Genomic DNA, 17,906 nt, shown 5'->3' on the forward strand with positions numbered 1-17,906 from the left:
TTTGCCTACAACTGAATGATATTGTCATTGTCATTCAAATAAAGGTAGTTTTTGTGAAAGAATATTATTTGGACTAGTTAGAAATATCACAGTTTCAACAAATTCTTTGATAATTAGTCCACATTTGGACACTAGACCTCGCATTTCCCCATTCACAAAATCAAAGGCCACTTCGAAAACCTTCAAAAAAGGGGCTAAAAGCCCGTCCACTCATTGATCAAAATCACCCATCAAAATAAAATGTTTTGTTTTTTTCTTTCGCTGACCTATTAAAAAGATTATAGGCCTAATGCATTAATATACTGCAATTTCTTTTAAATATATTGAAAGACAAAGAAATGCCAGCCCACCAAACTTAGAGGGCCGCTGTCCACACTTTCGTCCACACTTTCGTCCACAGTTTACACCTACCCTAGCAGGTGCCCGTGACGTCACGACAGATTGTCAAAATATTTACTTTTTCACCACTTTTTCCTTATTTCTTACAATTTCCAATCGTTTAAAAGTTATACAAATATGGTAAGCTGATATTTCTGGTACTTCTGCTTTAGAAAAGTAAAGGTTTGCTGTGATGCTCTGTTCGGATTTTCCAGAAATCGAGTTACTTTTCTCGTGAAGTAAAAGTTGTTTACACTGGATACCAAAATGTACACCCTTGGGCTATAATCCGATTGTCGGATTCACCTCTTTAGGATATCTAACTTCGGACATTCATTTTCTGTTTCGGGCCATATTTGTCTAAAAGTTTCTTGGAAACGTGTTCACAATTTGCGATAATGGCCCAAAAAGGCCATCAAAACGATGAAATGATTAAGGTGTCACATGTTCAAGTAAATTGAATTCAATGTCAAATGCGATCAAACTACATCATTTTCGATCGGGGATTGTACTTCTTGTTATTTCAGCCAAGTGAAACTGTGCCAGTGCGGGTTATCACCCGGGTGCGTCCATTTACGGATGTTGAGGAGGGCAAAGGATCCAAGAGAGTTGTCAAAGTCCATGGAGACAAGACTACTGTTGAGCTGGGAGGAAAGGATCAGACATTTGCATTGGATGGAGGTTATTTTTGGGATGTCAAAAATGTAAGTCATGTTGCTGATACATGTAAATTGTCTTTTCTCACCCAGTCTCACTCTCAGTACAGTTTACTATTTAACTACATGCAGCGGTATTTTTCTTACATGTACCATACTGATAGATCTGATGCTGTTCCATTTCTTGATCTTGTTGATTATCCCCTGACTTTATTATCTTCAATCCAAGCAATATGCAGAGTTGATTTTTGTTGTTTTGTTTATGACAAATGATATCCTTTCTGACTTAATTTATTCCCTTTATTTTTAGAATCAGATCTACCGTGAAACATGTGAACCTCTGTTACAGAAGGCCCTGGATGGATACAGTGTGGCTATCATTGCCTTTGGTGCGGTAAGTGGGTCGAATCATTGTGTTGGAACAATTCGAAATAATGGCGGGCAGGCTTCATTTCAGCAGTGGTTCCATTGCCCAAGTCCACCTAATTTCAAGGTGGGGAACTTCATTTAGTACATGTATAGTGAGGTTTACCTACTGGTAACAAAAGGTTTCATCTTTTCCCTGAAGAATATTTTGATTGGAGGACTCTCAGCTCTTGGTACTGATAACTAGTCATGATTATAAAATTCCATTGTTAATTTCAGACTGGATCTGGGAAGAGTTACTTGATGAACGGAACTGAAAACGATCCTGGAGTTGCGTTATGTGTGAGTTGAATTAATGTCATCATCATCATCATCATCATCATCATCATCATCATCATCATCATCATCTTCATCCTAGATAGCATATGATTCTGTTTAAGTTTTTATAAGAAGCAGTAAGGCAGTTCTCAAAGTTTGATAGCCTATTAATTTTTAAATGTTGTCCGATTTTTACTTCAAGATGTCTTTTTGGTTCTTTTGCTTATTGTGTTTCACCCTTGTTTCCTACAGTTTCACAGGAGTTTGTTCAAGCAAATTGAAGAGACACACAACAAGGAGTTCTTTGTCACAGTTTCTTTCCTGGAGGTGAGTTGAAGTATCATTAAAGGAGTACACCGTTTGTAATTACTTGTGGTCCAGTCAGATAGAAATCCACTAATACACAATGCCGTAGTGCAGATATTATGCATGCAAATTTGTTGAAACTTGGTAGTTATAGTATTTGTATATCTGTCTACATTAAGGCAATGCTGAAAATTTTGTTCAGTATGTATTTATTCAATTGAAAGTTTTCAAATTCAATTACAAATTCATGGAGATAGAATATTGGTTTCAATTTCAGATTCTTGACGAAGATATGACAGATCTTCTAAATCCACATAACAATGAGATGAAGATTCGACAGCATCCTGATGTTGGAATGTAAGTATGTCAAGAACTCAATTTGTCTCATCATGTCCATAGAGACGAAAGCGGTTTCTGTGATAGTGCAGAATTCAGGAAATCCGTGGCTAAAAGTTAGGTAGCAACAACACTTGGAGTGCAAATTTCTTTCAATACTCTGCCCTGGGCTCATTGATGTCACAGTTACTCAGTGACAATGATCAAGGTGAGGTAAAATTTGATAAAATAAATACATATTTTATAAGAAACCTAAACATTTTCCTGGCTGTTTCCAACATTAAGGGGAATTGACTTCAGAAGTAAAGTTAGATGCTGGTATTATAAATTTCCACACTGAGCCTTGTAAATCCAGTGTACAGTTACCAATCCCGACAGCTGACATGTATACTGTTCTTGTTTCTTGATAGATTTGTTGATGGTCTGTCAGAAATGGTGGTCAGAAGCGCCGAGGATATTGCGCGACTTTACGAGCAGGGGAATCGGGCAAGGAAAATGGGCGCTCCAGATATTCGCGCGCACCAAGCACGATCGCACGGAATCTTCAACATACGCATCGAACAAAAGGATAGCAATTCGAGTAAAGTTGGTGTGAAGTCAACGGTCAGTCTCATCGATTTGGCCGGCACCGAGACGCTGGATGGGAAAGATGCAAATGCTGGGAAGAGTATGGCTGCGTTGGTGCGAGTGATTTCTGCGCTGGGTGATCCAAAGAAGAAAGGCGGCCATGTTCCGTACAGGGATTCAAAGATCACAAGGCTGCTACAGGTAACAAATTCAAAACTATTGAAGCCTGCAACAAAGGCTATTGCAATAGAATACCTGGTGTTGAAGTTTAAAAGTGTTGTGTTTACGGTCTCTTATCAACTACGATATAGGTTCTCATCCAACTTTACACTTTCGTTTATCCTGAAACCTTTCAATGGAACTCAGACGAGCCACTCACTTGGCATTTATGACTGGTACCAACTTTTACACCTAGGTGGAGTGAGGCTAGTTAGACAAGGAGACCTGTCTGAATGTTTAAAGGGAACTGAAACCGCCAAGCCAGTTCGTATGACCTCGTTTTCATTTCCCGCGTGTCGGGTGATCAAAACGAGGCATGAATGAAACATGGTGCCTAGCTGTCAATCATTGAGTGACGTCCCTACTATGGAATTTACTATGAAAACTCATGAATGAAAGATCGCATGACTCACGTGATTCTCACATGATACTCAATAATAACAAATTGAACTGCGCATGCTCGAGCACTGGGGGCGGAGCTACAAATCTGAACTCGAATAGGAAGTTGGAAGTTTGACTTTCTCGGGCGGTGAAAGTCGAAAAGTTTAATAAATCGCTCGGCGGTTCCAGTTCCCTTTAACTTATCTTTTGTTTACCGAACAGAGAGATAAAGATTGGTCTGCTGTTTGATATCAAAGTATAAGCGTTTATCAAAAACATGTTTACTTTGGTTTCAGGATGCACTTGGTGGAAATTGCATCTCCTTGATGTTTGCCAATTTGTCACCTGCAGGTAAGTTTGCTAGGCCCCTTAAAGGCCCACACCGTTCGCTAAAAACATTAATTTGTAATTGAACTTGATAAGAAGTGATATCTCTGTCCTGTCTGCTATGAGGGTCTCCCATTGGAGAGTGGGCTTGGCAGTAGAGTGGAACCTCTCTATTATGGACACCCTCGGGACTGAAAAGTGCTGTCCTTAATAGAGAGGTGTCCTGATTAGAGAGGTCAAATTGAAGGGAACCTTCGTCACTTTCCCACTCCAGATAACGCGCACCAGGACACACTGACCACCCTACAGTATGCCCAGTTTGCCAAGAATATCAAGAACCAGGGCGTTAAAGTCAACCTGGATGATACGACACAGATGATCACACAGCTTAGGGAGGAGATATCGCACCTGAGGACCAAGCTACAGAATGCTACCGAGATGAATAAGGACGATGTCCTGCGGATGGAGGTGAGTGTGTTTTCTCATCTTCAGGAGAAAAGCCAAGGGTTTCCAATTGAAAAATAACAAATAAAACGTTTGAGCTAAAACAAATTGGAAAGGCACCAGACATGTTCAAAAAATAGTTGACTGATGAATCCGAAGAAGAACAAACATGATGAAGTATAAAGTTGCCCATTGCCTTAGGAGTCTGGAGTTTGGGAAATCAAATATTTGTTCCGATATTGCAAAAATTGTCATTTCTTAAAGGGAGACTATAGGCAGGAGCAGAGGGGCTAATTTGGCCATCTCCAGGTGACTAATAATACACAGTAAGGGCCCTAGGTCATGTCAGACTAAATATATTCCTTGTACAAGCCTCAATCATTTCAACCTACTGTGAGATGTGAGAGACCCCTATTAGCGACTTTGTGTAACTATCTTGCCTGCCTAGCTGCTGCCTATATTGTCCCTTTATGATTTTCTCTGATAGTGAATAGGTAAGATTCGAATCTACATATGTTTTCCAGGACTTGATCCGCGATCTGAAAATTGCCAAAAACCAAACATGGGAAGAAAAGGAGAGACTTTCAGACAAATACGAAGATGAACGCCGCACCAATCTCGCCAACAAGGGTATCCTGGAATGGGTGATGGACACGATGAAGAAAGGCAACAAAGAGCTCCAAGAACGTCTGCTTCTCCTGCAGAAGGAGAAGGACCAGCTGACCTTGACCTACAAGGACAAGAGGCGTGTCCTTGACGACCTCAAGGATGAACTTCAGAAGAGGATATCGGATTATTCAGAGCTGGCAAGCAGTGGTGGGTCCTTTTTCTTTTATTTGCCTTGATTTAAAAGGAGGATCACCCTGTCCAAAGTTCATTCTGAACTGGCACTTATGATGATTAGTCCAGCTGAAATTTGTCAGATTTGTGGTTGTTGATCAATACCCGATTGTAACAGGGACCAAATCAGTGTCCTTAATACAAAGAGTGTCAAGCTTACAGAGGTGTCCGCTAAGAGAGGTTCTGTACTGGTATCGAGCGCGTCGAAAAGTAACTTCTGACGTGATTTAAAGGGGTACACCGTTTGTAATTACTTGTGGTTCAGTTAATTAGAAATCCACTAATACACAATGCCAGAGTGCAGTTATTATGAATACAAATTTGTTTAAACTTGATATTCATAGTAATTTGTATATCGGTCTACATAACGGCAATGTTGAAATTTATATTTAGTGTGTATTTTCGCAATTGGACGCTTTTAAATTCAATTACAAATTCTAAATTTTTAACGGACAGCGTAGGCCTTTAAATCCACCTGTTATTCTTTCATTTCAGGTAAAGCGTCGGAATCAGAGACCAAACAACGTGTGGCTGCCATTCACGAGCTGAAGGAGAGACTGAAGAGGGAGACAGAGAACATCAAGGACATCAAGTCCAGGCTGAAAGAAGTGCAGGAGAAACAGCGCCAAGAGAAGGAAGACGCCCATTCACAGAATGTCGTCCTGAAGGGGAATGCTGACCTCCGACAGAGGGTTGAGGTAAGTTATGTATTCTGTGGAGGTGTTGCTTGGGGAGAGGGAAGAGATTGAGTTAGGTGAACTGGCCAGAGAGTCACTAGACCATTAGACCCAATCTGTGCCCAACCTGATCATTGGCATGCAAATATGCTAACAGATTCTGATGTTGTGATAATCCTTGAAGAATGATCCCTCAAGGCAATAATCAATAAATTAAGCTAGAATAAGGAGAAGAAGAGGTCAAGGTGAATTGAAAAGGCATTCAGAAAGGCAGGATTTAAGGAATCTGTCATCCTGTAAACCGCCTTGTCTATTTCATAGGAAGAGGAGCGCCGACGACTCGAGTTGGAGAACCAACAGCTGATATCTGAGGAACTCGAGCGGATGAAGATGGAGTCCGAGCATGAGAAAGCTGAGATACAGATGAGGGCTGCTGAAGGTCGGGCCTACAGCACCCAGGAGGGTATGGGCCTCGAGCTCGAGTTGGTCGACTTGAAGTCGGAGAGGTCCGTTGTGACACTACAGCTACAGACTCTCAAACAGGAGAAGGCAAAGCTTGGGAAAGACCTGGAGGAGGCCTACAATCGTCACAAGGAAGAGCTCGAGATCCAACAACTTCAGCACTTCCAGGTAAAGTGAAGGACTAATTACATGTTTTTTTCAATGACTTCATGATACAGCCAAAACTCAAGCTTAGGCCCGTAATGCCCTAATTATGATGATGATGATGGTGAAGAGGAATGACAACAGGGACAGATCGAGATATATGCATGTAGCCTGAGCAGGGTTAGATTTTGACACCCCGATGTCTATTGCATACCCAGTCATCAAGGGACTTCCTGTAGCCCCTTGGTTGTGCACAGGTCGGGATAATAACGTGCCAAGACCAACATGGCCAACACCCATTAAGAGACTAAATTATCTTGATTTTCCAACAAGTTAAAGAAACTTTTCAAATAGGAAAGTTTTAAATCAGATTTTCGTTTCTCGCAGACTTTCCGCAATTACCGGGAGATGTTCGAGGAACAGAAAGCCGCCATTGAGCAGAGGTATCGCAGTCTTCTTGAGGACTCCATCCAGGATGCCGTGTTCCTCTCCACCAGGAATAATGAACTCGTTCAAGAAAACCAGGAGGCAAAACAAAGTAAGCTCAAATACCCATTATGTGTTCAATATCAGTTCATGTGTTCAATATCAGTTCATGTGATCAATATCAGTTCATTGTGTTCAATCTCAGTTCATGTGTCCAATCTCAGTTGATGTGTTCAATATCAGTTCACGTGTTCAATATCAGTTCACGTGTTCAATATCAGTTCACGTGTTCAATATCAGTTCACGTGTTCAATATCAGTACATTCACATGTTCAATATCAGTTCATGTGTTCAATATCAGTTCAGGTGTTCAATGTCAGTTCATGTGTTCAATATCAGTTCATGTGTTCAATATCAGTACGTGTTCAATATCAGTCTTGTTCTAAATCTACCTCTGGTATATATGGCTATAAAATCATATTAGAGAGTTGAAAGTTCAAATTTTTCCTTGGTATGCCACCTGCAGTTGTTTCATTTGTCTACTTGAATCTCTGGTCTGCAGTGGGACATTTTCTCCAGTTTGAGAGCTAGTCTTAAGGTGCGCTTGCATCAAGTTCATACTGTCTGGCACAATTTTTCTTCTTCATGTCCATACGAGACAAATTTCCCAGCCTGTCTTTCTTTGTAATGGCTGGTCTTGATCAGATTGTCCTTGTCCAGTTGCATTAGCAATAACATGTTTATGCATCTGCTCAGATGATGAATACAATGTCGTATGTATATCAGTAGGTGACAAAATGCACTCCTTTCAAAGCATTGGCATCTCATATGCAACTTAATCAAATCAATACACTTATTATTTCAGAAATAGCTGAGCTGAAGGATCAAGTCTCCGTCCTTGGAGGACAAGCTGCGGAAGACTAAACAATCTGGAAATTCATTGAGTTTCATCACAGGCAATCAGCTCGATTGAAGACACTACTTTGTATATGTATAACAATGGGAATTACTGCGTATATTGGAACTAAGATCCGAATTCAGTCCGTCCTGGTGATATCAGTGTCAATGAAAACGTTATTTCATAGAATCTAATGTATTGTTCTGTTTTCTGTTGATAGCATTCTGTACATGAATCCTGTGAATAGTTCATTGTTCAAAGTTTGTCTCTTAGCCATATATCGAGGCAGTACGAAGACTCTTCTTACATAGAATCATGTGATTCCGTCCTGATGTTTAATGTATATGTTGATCTAGTGGTTTACTCTAGTCTCTTCTGTCCAGTTGAAAAATATTCCAACCAAAATGACTTGATGTAATTTTGGTATAGGTTCTAGTCGGCGAGTTCATCTGATGTGCATAAGACACAAGTGCTGCAGGACAGTGCTGTTTTCAGGTTGATTTCCAAATCGTTAGGCCAGAGTCCTCTATTAAAACATGTGTACATTACGTGTACATTGTTGTGCATAGGTTTTGGTAAAAAAAAGTACTCATTGGACCAATCAATCTGCACAAAATTTTATATGTGTCAAGAAGAACCCTTTGCCAATAGCATAATAAAGTTTTAAAAAATTCCAATACCGATTGCCTGAGAAAAAAAGATTTCCGTACACCATATCCATCAAAACGTCACTGGCGCATTGATATGGCCCTGTCAAAGTACAAGTTCTAAACTGACCAGTGAGACCACATTTTCTTAAATATATTATCAAAAAGCATATTTCTGTGATGGCCTGACTCTGTAGATTAAGAATCAACCACAGATTGAGAATTAATTCCACTTTGGTCCATCCCAGCCATGTATTTACCACAACTTGACATTTTGATAAGCTCTATGTGACTGTGCCACACTTCCGGTCGTGGATGAATACAGGTCTCTGCCCGTTAGGATGGTCAAGTCTTGCTTTAAACCCATGTAGAAGTTTTAAGGCTTTTCCTTATTCTGTACAGGTATTATCCCACATATATCTTTAAGTTAATCTTTACCGATATATCTTATTGGCTAGTCCCCTGGTCTAATGCCTTTTTTGTCGTCATTTTGACTGTCAATGAATCAAACATTGAAGATGTAATTATTCATGCTGGCTCATGGATGCAAAAATGCTTTTGAATCCGATATTTTCTAAGTCATGAAGTCTTTATATTTTTGAAGAAAAAAATATATTTATACAAATTTGTATGATGTTAACACTACAATATAATCTATCAAATAAACGTGTAGGTCAGATAAATTTTTTTTTCCGAGTTTTCTCTTTCCTTGTGTTCTGTTGTGGGTAGTTTGCAAAGGCCAGGAATAATGTGATGTTCCTGACTGTTGACCACCATTGTGACTTCAGACAATGGGTGATATGAATAAAGACTAGCAAATGCTTTTATCTAAAACTCCATGTACATTTACACTAGCCCTTTCTGTACAAAATTGAAGTAAAAGCATTTGCTAGACTTTATTCATATCGGCCAATATCTGATGACAGATGACAATATCTGTCGACAGAAAGGACTGCCGTCAAAGAGTGAGAGAAAAGAAGAAATTCCTCTTGTGATCCATTAAATTGTGAATGACAGGATGCACAAAGAAAAAAACAAATCATATTTTTTTCAGAAACAAGTGTAAAATTTATTTGCTTTTCAAATATAACTAACTGCATTAAGAAATCATATTAATATCACAACTTCTACAGGACTTTGCAATTTTGAAATGACTAGATAGTACACTATACGAATTGTCTCAATACTATCGCAAATATATAGTACCAGACTGAGTTCTCATGACTTGCACATACTCTCCTTTAATAGTTTCAGAGCTCAACAACACTCACAAATCTAACATTTGCCAAAGAGACAAGGGACAGAACATCCCATTTTTTCAACTCTCATGTCCTCAGAATTGAAAAAATGCTATTTTATCCAGGTAAAACTGCAACTATAAAACTCCTGAATAAAGGCATCTTCATCAGAACACTGTTCTCCAAATGTTGACTGCTCCATGGAAAGACCGTAACCACTGAATATCACTGTCTAGGAAGCTGAGAGCACACCAATTAAAAGAAACCAGCTGTCAGGAGGCCAGTATTTCAAATTATCTTTACTCCTCGTCTCCAGCATGTGTTGTACAGAATCGCAAAATCCTGATGTGAAACTGCTGCATTTTCTTGTCATTCTAAAAAGACAAAGAGAGAGAGGTCAAATATAACATCGGCACAATCTCCGACAGTAGGCTCGGTGAAGGATGAAACTAACACTTCTGACAGTCATTTCTGGCTTCTCATGCCAAAAATGCTTACAAAGATGAATAGATTAGCACAACTAAAAAACCCATCTCCATTGCCTTTGCTCCCACTCCAGACTTCTTAGAATCTTGACAGATAGTGCACCAAGCAGTCGCTGAGAAATGGCCCAAGCCTCCAAGTAATAAGAAAAAACTTAAATATCTCAAGCCCTAATGTTCCCTTGCTGAGAACCAGCTCTATACACCTTTCCAGAATGGGGCGCTGAGTGTCCGAAATGGTGATGTCATAAGGGGAAACTAGGCCTTATGGTGGAGGGACAAAGGAGATAGTCATGGTTGACCAACACGCTTGAATGCCTTTAATGACGGACAAGGGGGAAAAAGTTAGTTCCAATGCAAGCCACCAATTTCGTGAAGTATGTATAGCCCAAACACTTTGCCCAAATTGATACCTACCTTTAACCCAATGTACTCATCCAGATCATTGTCTCTGATATGAGGGGTAGGTTGAACACTCAGGGCCGACATTCCCAGCCTAGCCACCACAGACTCCTCATAAAGGAGAATAGCCATCACGGCATCTCCTTCTAACACATCAGGACGATGGTGGAGTCTTGCATGGGATGCTGCCAGAGAGGTGCTGAAATTACATAGGAGAAAACTTGTACTCTTCATGTTCTTTGTGCTAAGCCTAGGAGACTTCTTCACTGCTAAAATTAGATAAAAGTGTACTAATGTGTAGCTCTGAATTTTTCCCAGGTTCTTACTGTGACCAAGCAATTTGCCTGCAGTCCCATCCCAACAACTTTCAGATTACAAACATCAACTTCTGAACACTTTCAGCTGAGGCCCTTACATGACTTGGACAGCATTTCTTGGGAAGGTTGAGCCCTGGACACTTGTGGCATACATATTTCTGCTACTGATGTAATATCTGCAGATCAAGTCTTTGGCGGCCTCGGTGAATTCAACCACTTGCTGGGAGGCAATGTCGATGAACTGTAATAACAGATAAGTTTGTTGTCTCAGTTTTTCTTTGCTAAATAACAGTTTAGGAAGTGATGATCAATGAAATTCCAAATAAGATTGACTGGTGTGTTTTACGAACCTTCTTAAACTCCTCAAAGTCAATGCCATACTTCTTAGCGGGTTCAGCCCTGTCTTGACCAGCCACAGCATTCATCAGCATCTGATGTGATATCAGGCTATTGGCGTACTCCTCAACCGCACTGTCTGTCTCGGTGCTGTACACCATGCCGATTTTACTGGAGAAAAATATTGGAGTTTTGAGTTGGGAGATAACTCTTCCGAAGACGCAAATAATTTACTTTTCCTACTGATAAATCTGAATCCTTGTTGAACAATGGAGAACCCAGGATATGTCTGGATGAACCGGCGTGGCTTTCAAGGAACTAAAATTCCTGGCTCTTCACAACAAGTTTATTAAAGGCTCAATATGAAATAAACTAATGAGGGTCTGACGGATGAGACTATAAGCTGTGGTCCCTCGTATCTGAGTGTCAATGCCAGGGGAGGTAAAAGATCCCACACAGGTGGACAGTAGCCTATAGTGGACTCAATTTAGTATCTCGGACAAAAATCCAATTTGGTTACAAATCCAATAGGGTCACTATGCCATGCAGTGATGATACTGATACTGAAAATATCTCATCAACCTACTCAGCCATCAACCTTGTCGCATTATCCATCTCTGACCAGCCTGGGACATCCATCTGCGCATTTGTCTTCTTCGTTGGTTCCATGTAGGCCCAGACCTTACACCTGAGTGGGTACGTCAATACCTCCGGGAGCCCACCATTGAACTTTGGCGGAATGGTCACTTGGGCATTTCCACCTTCCAGTGCTGGAAATGATGTGATGGTAAGGATATCAAAATCTGATTTCGTCATACATAGGCAGTGGCTGTTCGTAAGGAGGGACATGTTGGGTAGTTTTCACCTTTATTCAATTTGATCCTCAAGGGAGGCTCTCAGCAGATTGATACAGCAACGAAGACAGAAAAGAGGCCTACCATAAAAAAACTAATGACAATCAATGACAAAAGAGCTGAAGACAGAATATGGGTTGTCCTAAGATAGAGCAGCAAGAGCTGCAAGAGACACAAGATCGTGTGCAAGATGATGGAGAGGTGTTATGTCCTGCTCAACGCAAGTAATATAATGCAGTATCAGCTCTGAGCCAAGATTTCAAACAGCGGAACTCGCAAGTCTGTTGTACACTATGCCCACAGGGTAAGTGTGGATAGTGCTGTAGTGCTCAATCTGACTCAAAGGACAACATCTGCTGAAGTTCACCCTACCTTGCTGTAATTCCTCCATAGTCTTTTTCTTAAATCGTCCAACATCACCAAGGTAGCATACTCCACCATTAGCTAACAGCAGAGACCCACCCTCCACAAAATATGATCCAGACGAATGCTTATCTTTCAATGCCTTCCCCATCAGATGATGACCAGAGGAATGGACTATCGTCCTTTCAGAGAAAGACGCAGCATACATCAGCAACTGATGCAAGACACCAGTGTCTTTCCCGATGACTAGAGTGTCCATCCTGTAGCTTGGGTTGTCGCATCTACCAATGAGACTGAGCAGGAGTCCTAGTTTCAGGTGAAGATACGTCCCAGGTGGTGAAATTTCTCCTCCAAACATGTAGGCAAGACTGAGACCGAAACTCCAGGGAGAAGTTCTTCTATCTGAAAATAGTAGAAGTTTTACTGAAACCTCTATAAGAACTGATAAAAAAGTACAGTGGAACCTCTCTATTAAGGACAACTTCTCTATTAAGGACACTAATCTTGGTCCCAACTTTTGACCCGTCACAGCAAAACCAGGAACATGTCGCACAGAAGATGAGCCTAAATGACACCCGGAGATAATGGAAGAGATTGATGTGCTCATATTTCACAAAAGGCAGGCAATAGAGAAATGAACAAACAGTCCGTCTCAATCTGCCAAGCTAAGAGCGACATGCGCCTGGTTTTGCTGTGACAGGTTACAATTGTTTTTTCCATTCAATTTGATCTCTCTAATCAGGACACCTCTCTATTAAGGACAGCACTTGTCAGTCCCGAGGGTGTCCTTAATAGAGAGGTTCTACTGTAGTTCTTGCATAATGTGCCAAGAGACAGGAAAAAAGCTGAGGTATGCGAATAAACTGAAGGTCACTAACAGGGAAGGGCCTTTGGACAGCCAAAGTAGAGGAATAATTGGCAACTAGAGCCTCTTGCAGAGATATGCAACATCGGAGAATTTCTAATTGGCTAATAGTAACTAACTCTACCTTCATGGAGCAGTCTCATCCTTTCCGGTAGCCCCGTCTGTCTTTGGCTGATGCGAGTTGATACGATGTTATTCATCTCCAGCGAGACAGTTATCGTACCATTCAATGTCTCATAAGTTGGTAACCCAATGATGCGATAGTGTTGTCCTATTTCAACATCATTAACCAACTCATCTGCAAGTTGAAGGTATGTACATGTAATATCTCAAGAATATATGACATCATGAGTTTGGCCTTCTGCAAGGCAAGGGTGTGAATTTTTTCCTCAATCATGTAAGACCTTTTACTTGAATGGACATTATAATCACACACCATCCATAGAATCAGTCTCTGTGCAAGTCAGCAAAGTTTAGGAATATGTGTTCTTTTTCCATTAAAACTTGGTCACAAAAGACTCATCTGAGCCTATTATTCAAGGCACATTTTTCACAGCCAACAAAAATGGACCTTTGAGAAATTCTTGTACGGTGGGGAAATGACACTTGATACAATACCTAGAAATAAATCCGAAAACAAACAACTTAACAAGCCACACCAGGATCTAATCACAACTTGTCGCTGACGGACAAAGCTGTCCTTGATTGTGACATTGTCTCTGATTGTTACATTGTCTCTGATTGTGACTATATCTCTTGCATCTCTCAATCAGCACACCAAGCCCTCTTATTCATGATTTGGTATCATTTTCACACAAAAGAAACACTCCGTCTTTTGTTTCTTAAAAGTTGTATCATACCTCTGACAAAAACTTTTACTGCTTGAGATCTCACTCCCGTGGTTAGCACGGACTGGATAGAATGATGGAAGGTACCACTGTCAACCATATCCACAACAATCTTATCTGAAAGTGACATCATACAATGAAGGCAAGGTAACTGTCAACCATATTGACAACTACATCTTATCTGAAAAGGAAATCATTCTTCAGGTCCGGTGAATGGTAAGTAGGTGGACCATTAAGAAATAATAAAGTTAAATTTATAAAGCGCTGTTTCCATTTGAAAATGTTCAAAAGCGCTCAAAATGTTCAAAAGCGAAAATGTTCAAAAGCGACCATTGGTTGTTATACATGCAGAATTGCAGCTTTATCATGAGATGAGCTCATAAAATCATTCTCAAGGTTTAAAAAAAACAAACCTATTCGAATCAAAAGGTTTTTTTAAAAGCTAGAATGCTGGGTCTCGTTGGACTTTAGGTCAGTTTCACAATACCCCATATAATTGATTTTCACACTGACCTACACCATTCTGCCATAAAAATTTTAATTTGTGACAAGTCATGGTCAAAATAACTAATCTCATTTTCACATTTGTGACTCGCTCTACCAAAACTAGGCGCTTGTCGCATCTGAACTCAACAGGTTGATACGGACTTGTTGTTCATTTCCCTATTGCAGACCTTTTGTGAAATCTATTACAAACTGATTTGGTCACATTTCACAAAAGGTCTACAATAGGGAAATGAACAACAAGTCCGTATCAACCTGTCAAGTTCAGATGCGACAAGCGCCTAGTTTTGGTAGAGCGAGTCACATTTGTGAGTGACAACTGCCAGTCCTGCTAGTCTATAACAGGAAAACCTTACTGCTGCCTACCCCCGAGTTCTCGACATTTCACATCCTCCTCCAACGTCCCATTGCAATACTGACAATGAAACGTTCTCCTGATGGTCTGAGCCTCCTTAGCCCCCGGGGCATGAAGTCTGATATACATGCTTCCACTGTTGCCAAGACAACTGGTTTCTGGACATCGATATCTTGCACTTTTCGTATATTTATGGACAACGGTAGCGCCGGTCACGATGCCACTGAACTGGAAATACCGTTTGCCCTCAGTGGGGTGTGGAAAATGCTTGAAGGAGTTCAATCTGTAGCTGAAACGACAACAAAGATTTTTCTTAAAGGGGGACTATAGGCAGGAGCAGAGGGGCTGATTTGGCCATCTTCAGGTGACTTATATACACAGTAAGGGCCCTGGGTCATGTCATATTCAGCACTAAATATATTCCTCGTACAATCGTGAATCATTTCGACGTACTGTGAGATGTCAGAGACCCCTATTGGCGACTTTGTGTAACTTTATCTTGCCTGCCTAGCTGCTGCCTATATAGTCCCTTTAACCCACTGGTGCAAGGAACTGTACAGCTACTTCTTTTTACTTAGCAGACAAGATGGTGCAAGTCATGATAATTTTAGCTCAGAAACAATAACTTGGCAAATTCGGCACCAGAAATCAGGTGGAGATCTTTTAAGTTTCCATCACATTTTGTATAGAAAGTGGATGACAAAATTATGAATGACACTTACCATGGCATACCTGGCACGGACAAGAGCCTTAGGATGACGACAATCTGGTTAGATTCAATACCAGGCATCAGATTGAGAGAGGTGATAATCGTTGACACCACCTGTAAAAAACAAGAACAAAATCAGACAGGAACATCCCTCACCGAAAAGCAGTGTGATGTCAGTCAGGATTCAGTCAGGTTGCAGTGTTACCTTACATTTTTATGGCAGTGTTGAAATCAGTGGAAAGCAGTCATAGGGAGTGTTTTACAGTCACGCATTACCAATGGCATACTTTATAGTCAAAGATGTCATGAATTCTCGGAGGAACTATTTTTTGCACAGAGTGGAAGAGAAGAAGTTAAAAGATAGATGGGAATCAGGGCTCGAGATAACCCCCCGAAAAATGTCTTTTGAAGTATTACACTTGGCCCAGGACCCTTACATTTGAAACTGAGTTAACTTAAAAATATGTTACAGGACTCCTGAGATAGCTTTGTTTGACTACTGAGTAAGACAGTTCAGCTTGAGCCCTGCTGGGAAGCCTGTTTGGCCTGATCCAAAGAAACAACTTACCTCTTGGAAAATATAATGAGCTATCTTAGGGTTATGAAGGACAACATCGCCAAGTTGAACTGTAAGGAAACAAGGAAACATTATATTTATATGTGACTCTGTCACATTTTCTGTACTGACAACTTAGATCTAGAATTGATAGACCTTAAATTTAAAATTCTTGCTTGCTACATATATAAATAATAATAAGATATATACACCAGTAAAACTTACTGTCTGAAATGGAAGTCTGAAACACTGACTGAAGACATTGTATTGAACTCACCATCCAAGTCCATGATGTCCATTGGCTCCAATGGTATGCTGAAGGAGTAGGTCCCATTATTCTGATGCATTGAAGAAACGAAAATGGAAAGGGAAGAATATAGGCAATTGATATTTTTGCATGATTTTTTAAAACATGATTTACATTTCATGAAATCAGATCCAAGACAACTTGGACAGCTCATTTTTTTTTTCTGCTCATTTTTCATTGCTCATTTTTCTGTCATGATACTCATTGCAAATGACTTCTATAACAATGTATGAATTGTTACCCATTGATGTTATTATATATCATTAAGTTCTTTACTTTCCATGTTTCACCTCTTCAGGAAATTACTAAATGTTTACTACCTTTTGCCTCAAGTCTGGTTGATAAGCGTTACATTTCTCTTTGATGTCTTTAAGTGACCCAGTGTTGTCTAAATACAACAATGCTGCCGATACTATATCAAGTTTGAAGTAGCATGGTTCCATCTCTGCAAATAAATATACAGTAGAACAATGGGACTGACAAGTGCTGTCCTTAATAGAGTTGTCCTGATTAGAGAGGTTAAATTGAAATTGAATGGAAGCAACCAATTTGGGACCAAAACAAGTATCCTTGAAAAGGAGGTTGTCCTTGATAGAGAGATGTCCGCTAAGGGAGGTGATACTTCAAAAAGCAAATAAACTTTTTCATTAGCCGGTCTTTTAGGTTGTCCGGAAATTGATACCCTGTTATCCGACAACCGGAACACGTAGTGCATATTTTTTCATGTATTTCACTTTAACTGTTCTTTCGGTTTTCGACGGACTAAACATAATATAATGTATACTAACGAAGTAAATGGTTCTTACTGTATCAACATATTGGCTGTTAATCGGTGTTTTTTTGGTTTCTTGGAAATACGATGTTGTTTGTGACGAGAAAGCAGAAAATAGCAGACGAAATCGGCCAATTTTAGTTTAAAAACTTCCCGCAAGCGGCGCTTAGTCGGCGGCGATTTCGAAACTCGAAACTCCTAAAAATTTCGAATGAAACTACATTGAGGTGTTTATGAGTCAATTGAGGTGCTAGCTGTTTGTATAAAGGTATAAAGAACTAGAATACGTCAATATAATGATAACAAAGTTAGCTTTTTGACTGTATTCTGTCTATATTTGAACTATTAGTTCAATCCGACTATGTAATGTACGTGATGTCTGTACAGTATGTGCGCTATTTTCGGACAAATGATTCATCCAACACCCTATTTTTACCACAAGGCACAATAGACATCAAGAATTTTCAAAGATGCTTGACACATGTTTTACCATCTCCTCATCTTTTTTCAGGTGCTCCCAGTGATATAGTGTGAGCTTTTCAAAATGAATGATGTACGCAGCCTGATCCTTGCGACTGTGATAGATGTGAATGGGGGACCTATCTC

General features: G+C 40.1%; 2 protein-coding genes across 2 annotated transcripts; one reads left to right on the top strand and one right to left on the bottom strand.

Moving 5' to 3' along the window:
- Window positions 1–429: 429 nt before the first annotated feature.
- Window positions 430–9,056, top strand: LOC135493243 (kinesin-II 95 kDa subunit-like). Its single transcript, XM_064780378.1, has 14 exons — window positions 430–519; window positions 906–1,082; window positions 1,345–1,428; window positions 1,680–1,742; window positions 1,971–2,045; window positions 2,302–2,381; window positions 2,771–3,128; window positions 3,824–3,878; window positions 4,129–4,322; window positions 4,823–5,114; window positions 5,634–5,836; window positions 6,137–6,445; window positions 6,809–6,959; window positions 7,713–9,056. Exons 1-14 carry the CDS (start codon window positions 517–519, stop codon window positions 7,769–7,771), a joined length of 2,103 nt encoding a protein of 700 aa, XP_064636448.1. The 5' UTR covers window positions 430–516; the 3' UTR covers window positions 7,772–9,056.
- Window positions 9,057–9,845: 789 nt separating this feature from the next.
- LOC135493520 (minichromosome maintenance domain-containing protein 2-like) lies at window positions 9,846–16,971 on the bottom strand. Its single transcript, XM_064780897.1, has 13 exons — window positions 16,849–16,971; window positions 16,499–16,559; window positions 16,234–16,292; window positions 15,679–15,779; window positions 14,968–15,245; window positions 14,110–14,214; window positions 13,374–13,547; window positions 12,394–12,786; window positions 11,754–11,937; window positions 11,182–11,338; window positions 10,930–11,072; window positions 10,530–10,713; window positions 9,846–10,004 (listed from the first exon to the last, which is right to left on the bottom strand). The coding sequence occupies exons 1-13, from the start codon at window positions 16,969–16,971 to the stop codon at window positions 9,930–9,932; spliced, it is 2,037 nt and encodes a 678-aa protein (XP_064636967.1). The 3' UTR covers window positions 9,846–9,929.
- Between the last annotated feature and the right edge of the window lie 935 nt (window positions 16,972–17,906).

This window comes from Lineus longissimus, chromosome 9 (genome assembly GCF_910592395.1).
Source record: "Lineus longissimus chromosome 9, tnLinLong1.2, whole genome shotgun sequence".
In the NCBI taxonomy this organism is placed as follows: domain Eukaryota; kingdom Metazoa; phylum Nemertea; class Pilidiophora; order Heteronemertea; family Lineidae; genus Lineus; species Lineus longissimus.

Coding starts and splice junctions, on each gene's coding strand:
- LOC135493243 (XM_064780378.1), top strand. Junction 1,083..1,344: donor ATTTTTGGGATGTCAAAAAT/GTAAGTCATGTT, acceptor CTTTATTTTTAG/AATCAGATCTACCGTGAAAC. Junction 4,323..4,822: donor ACGATGTCCTGCGGATGGAG/GTGAGTGTGTTT, acceptor TATGTTTTCCAG/GACTTGATCCGCGATCTGAA.
- LOC135493520 (XM_064780897.1), bottom strand. CDS start 16,971: ATGGAACCATGCTACTTCAAACTTGATATAGTATCGGCAGCATTGTTG. Junction 16,560..16,848: donor AACCAGACTTGAGGCAAAAG/GTAGTAAACATT, acceptor TCAATGCATCAG/AATAATGGGACCTACTCCTT. Junction 10,005..10,529: donor ATGAGTACATTGGGTTAAAG/GTAGGTATCAAT, acceptor TTGTCTTTTTAG/AATGACAAGAAAATGCAGCA.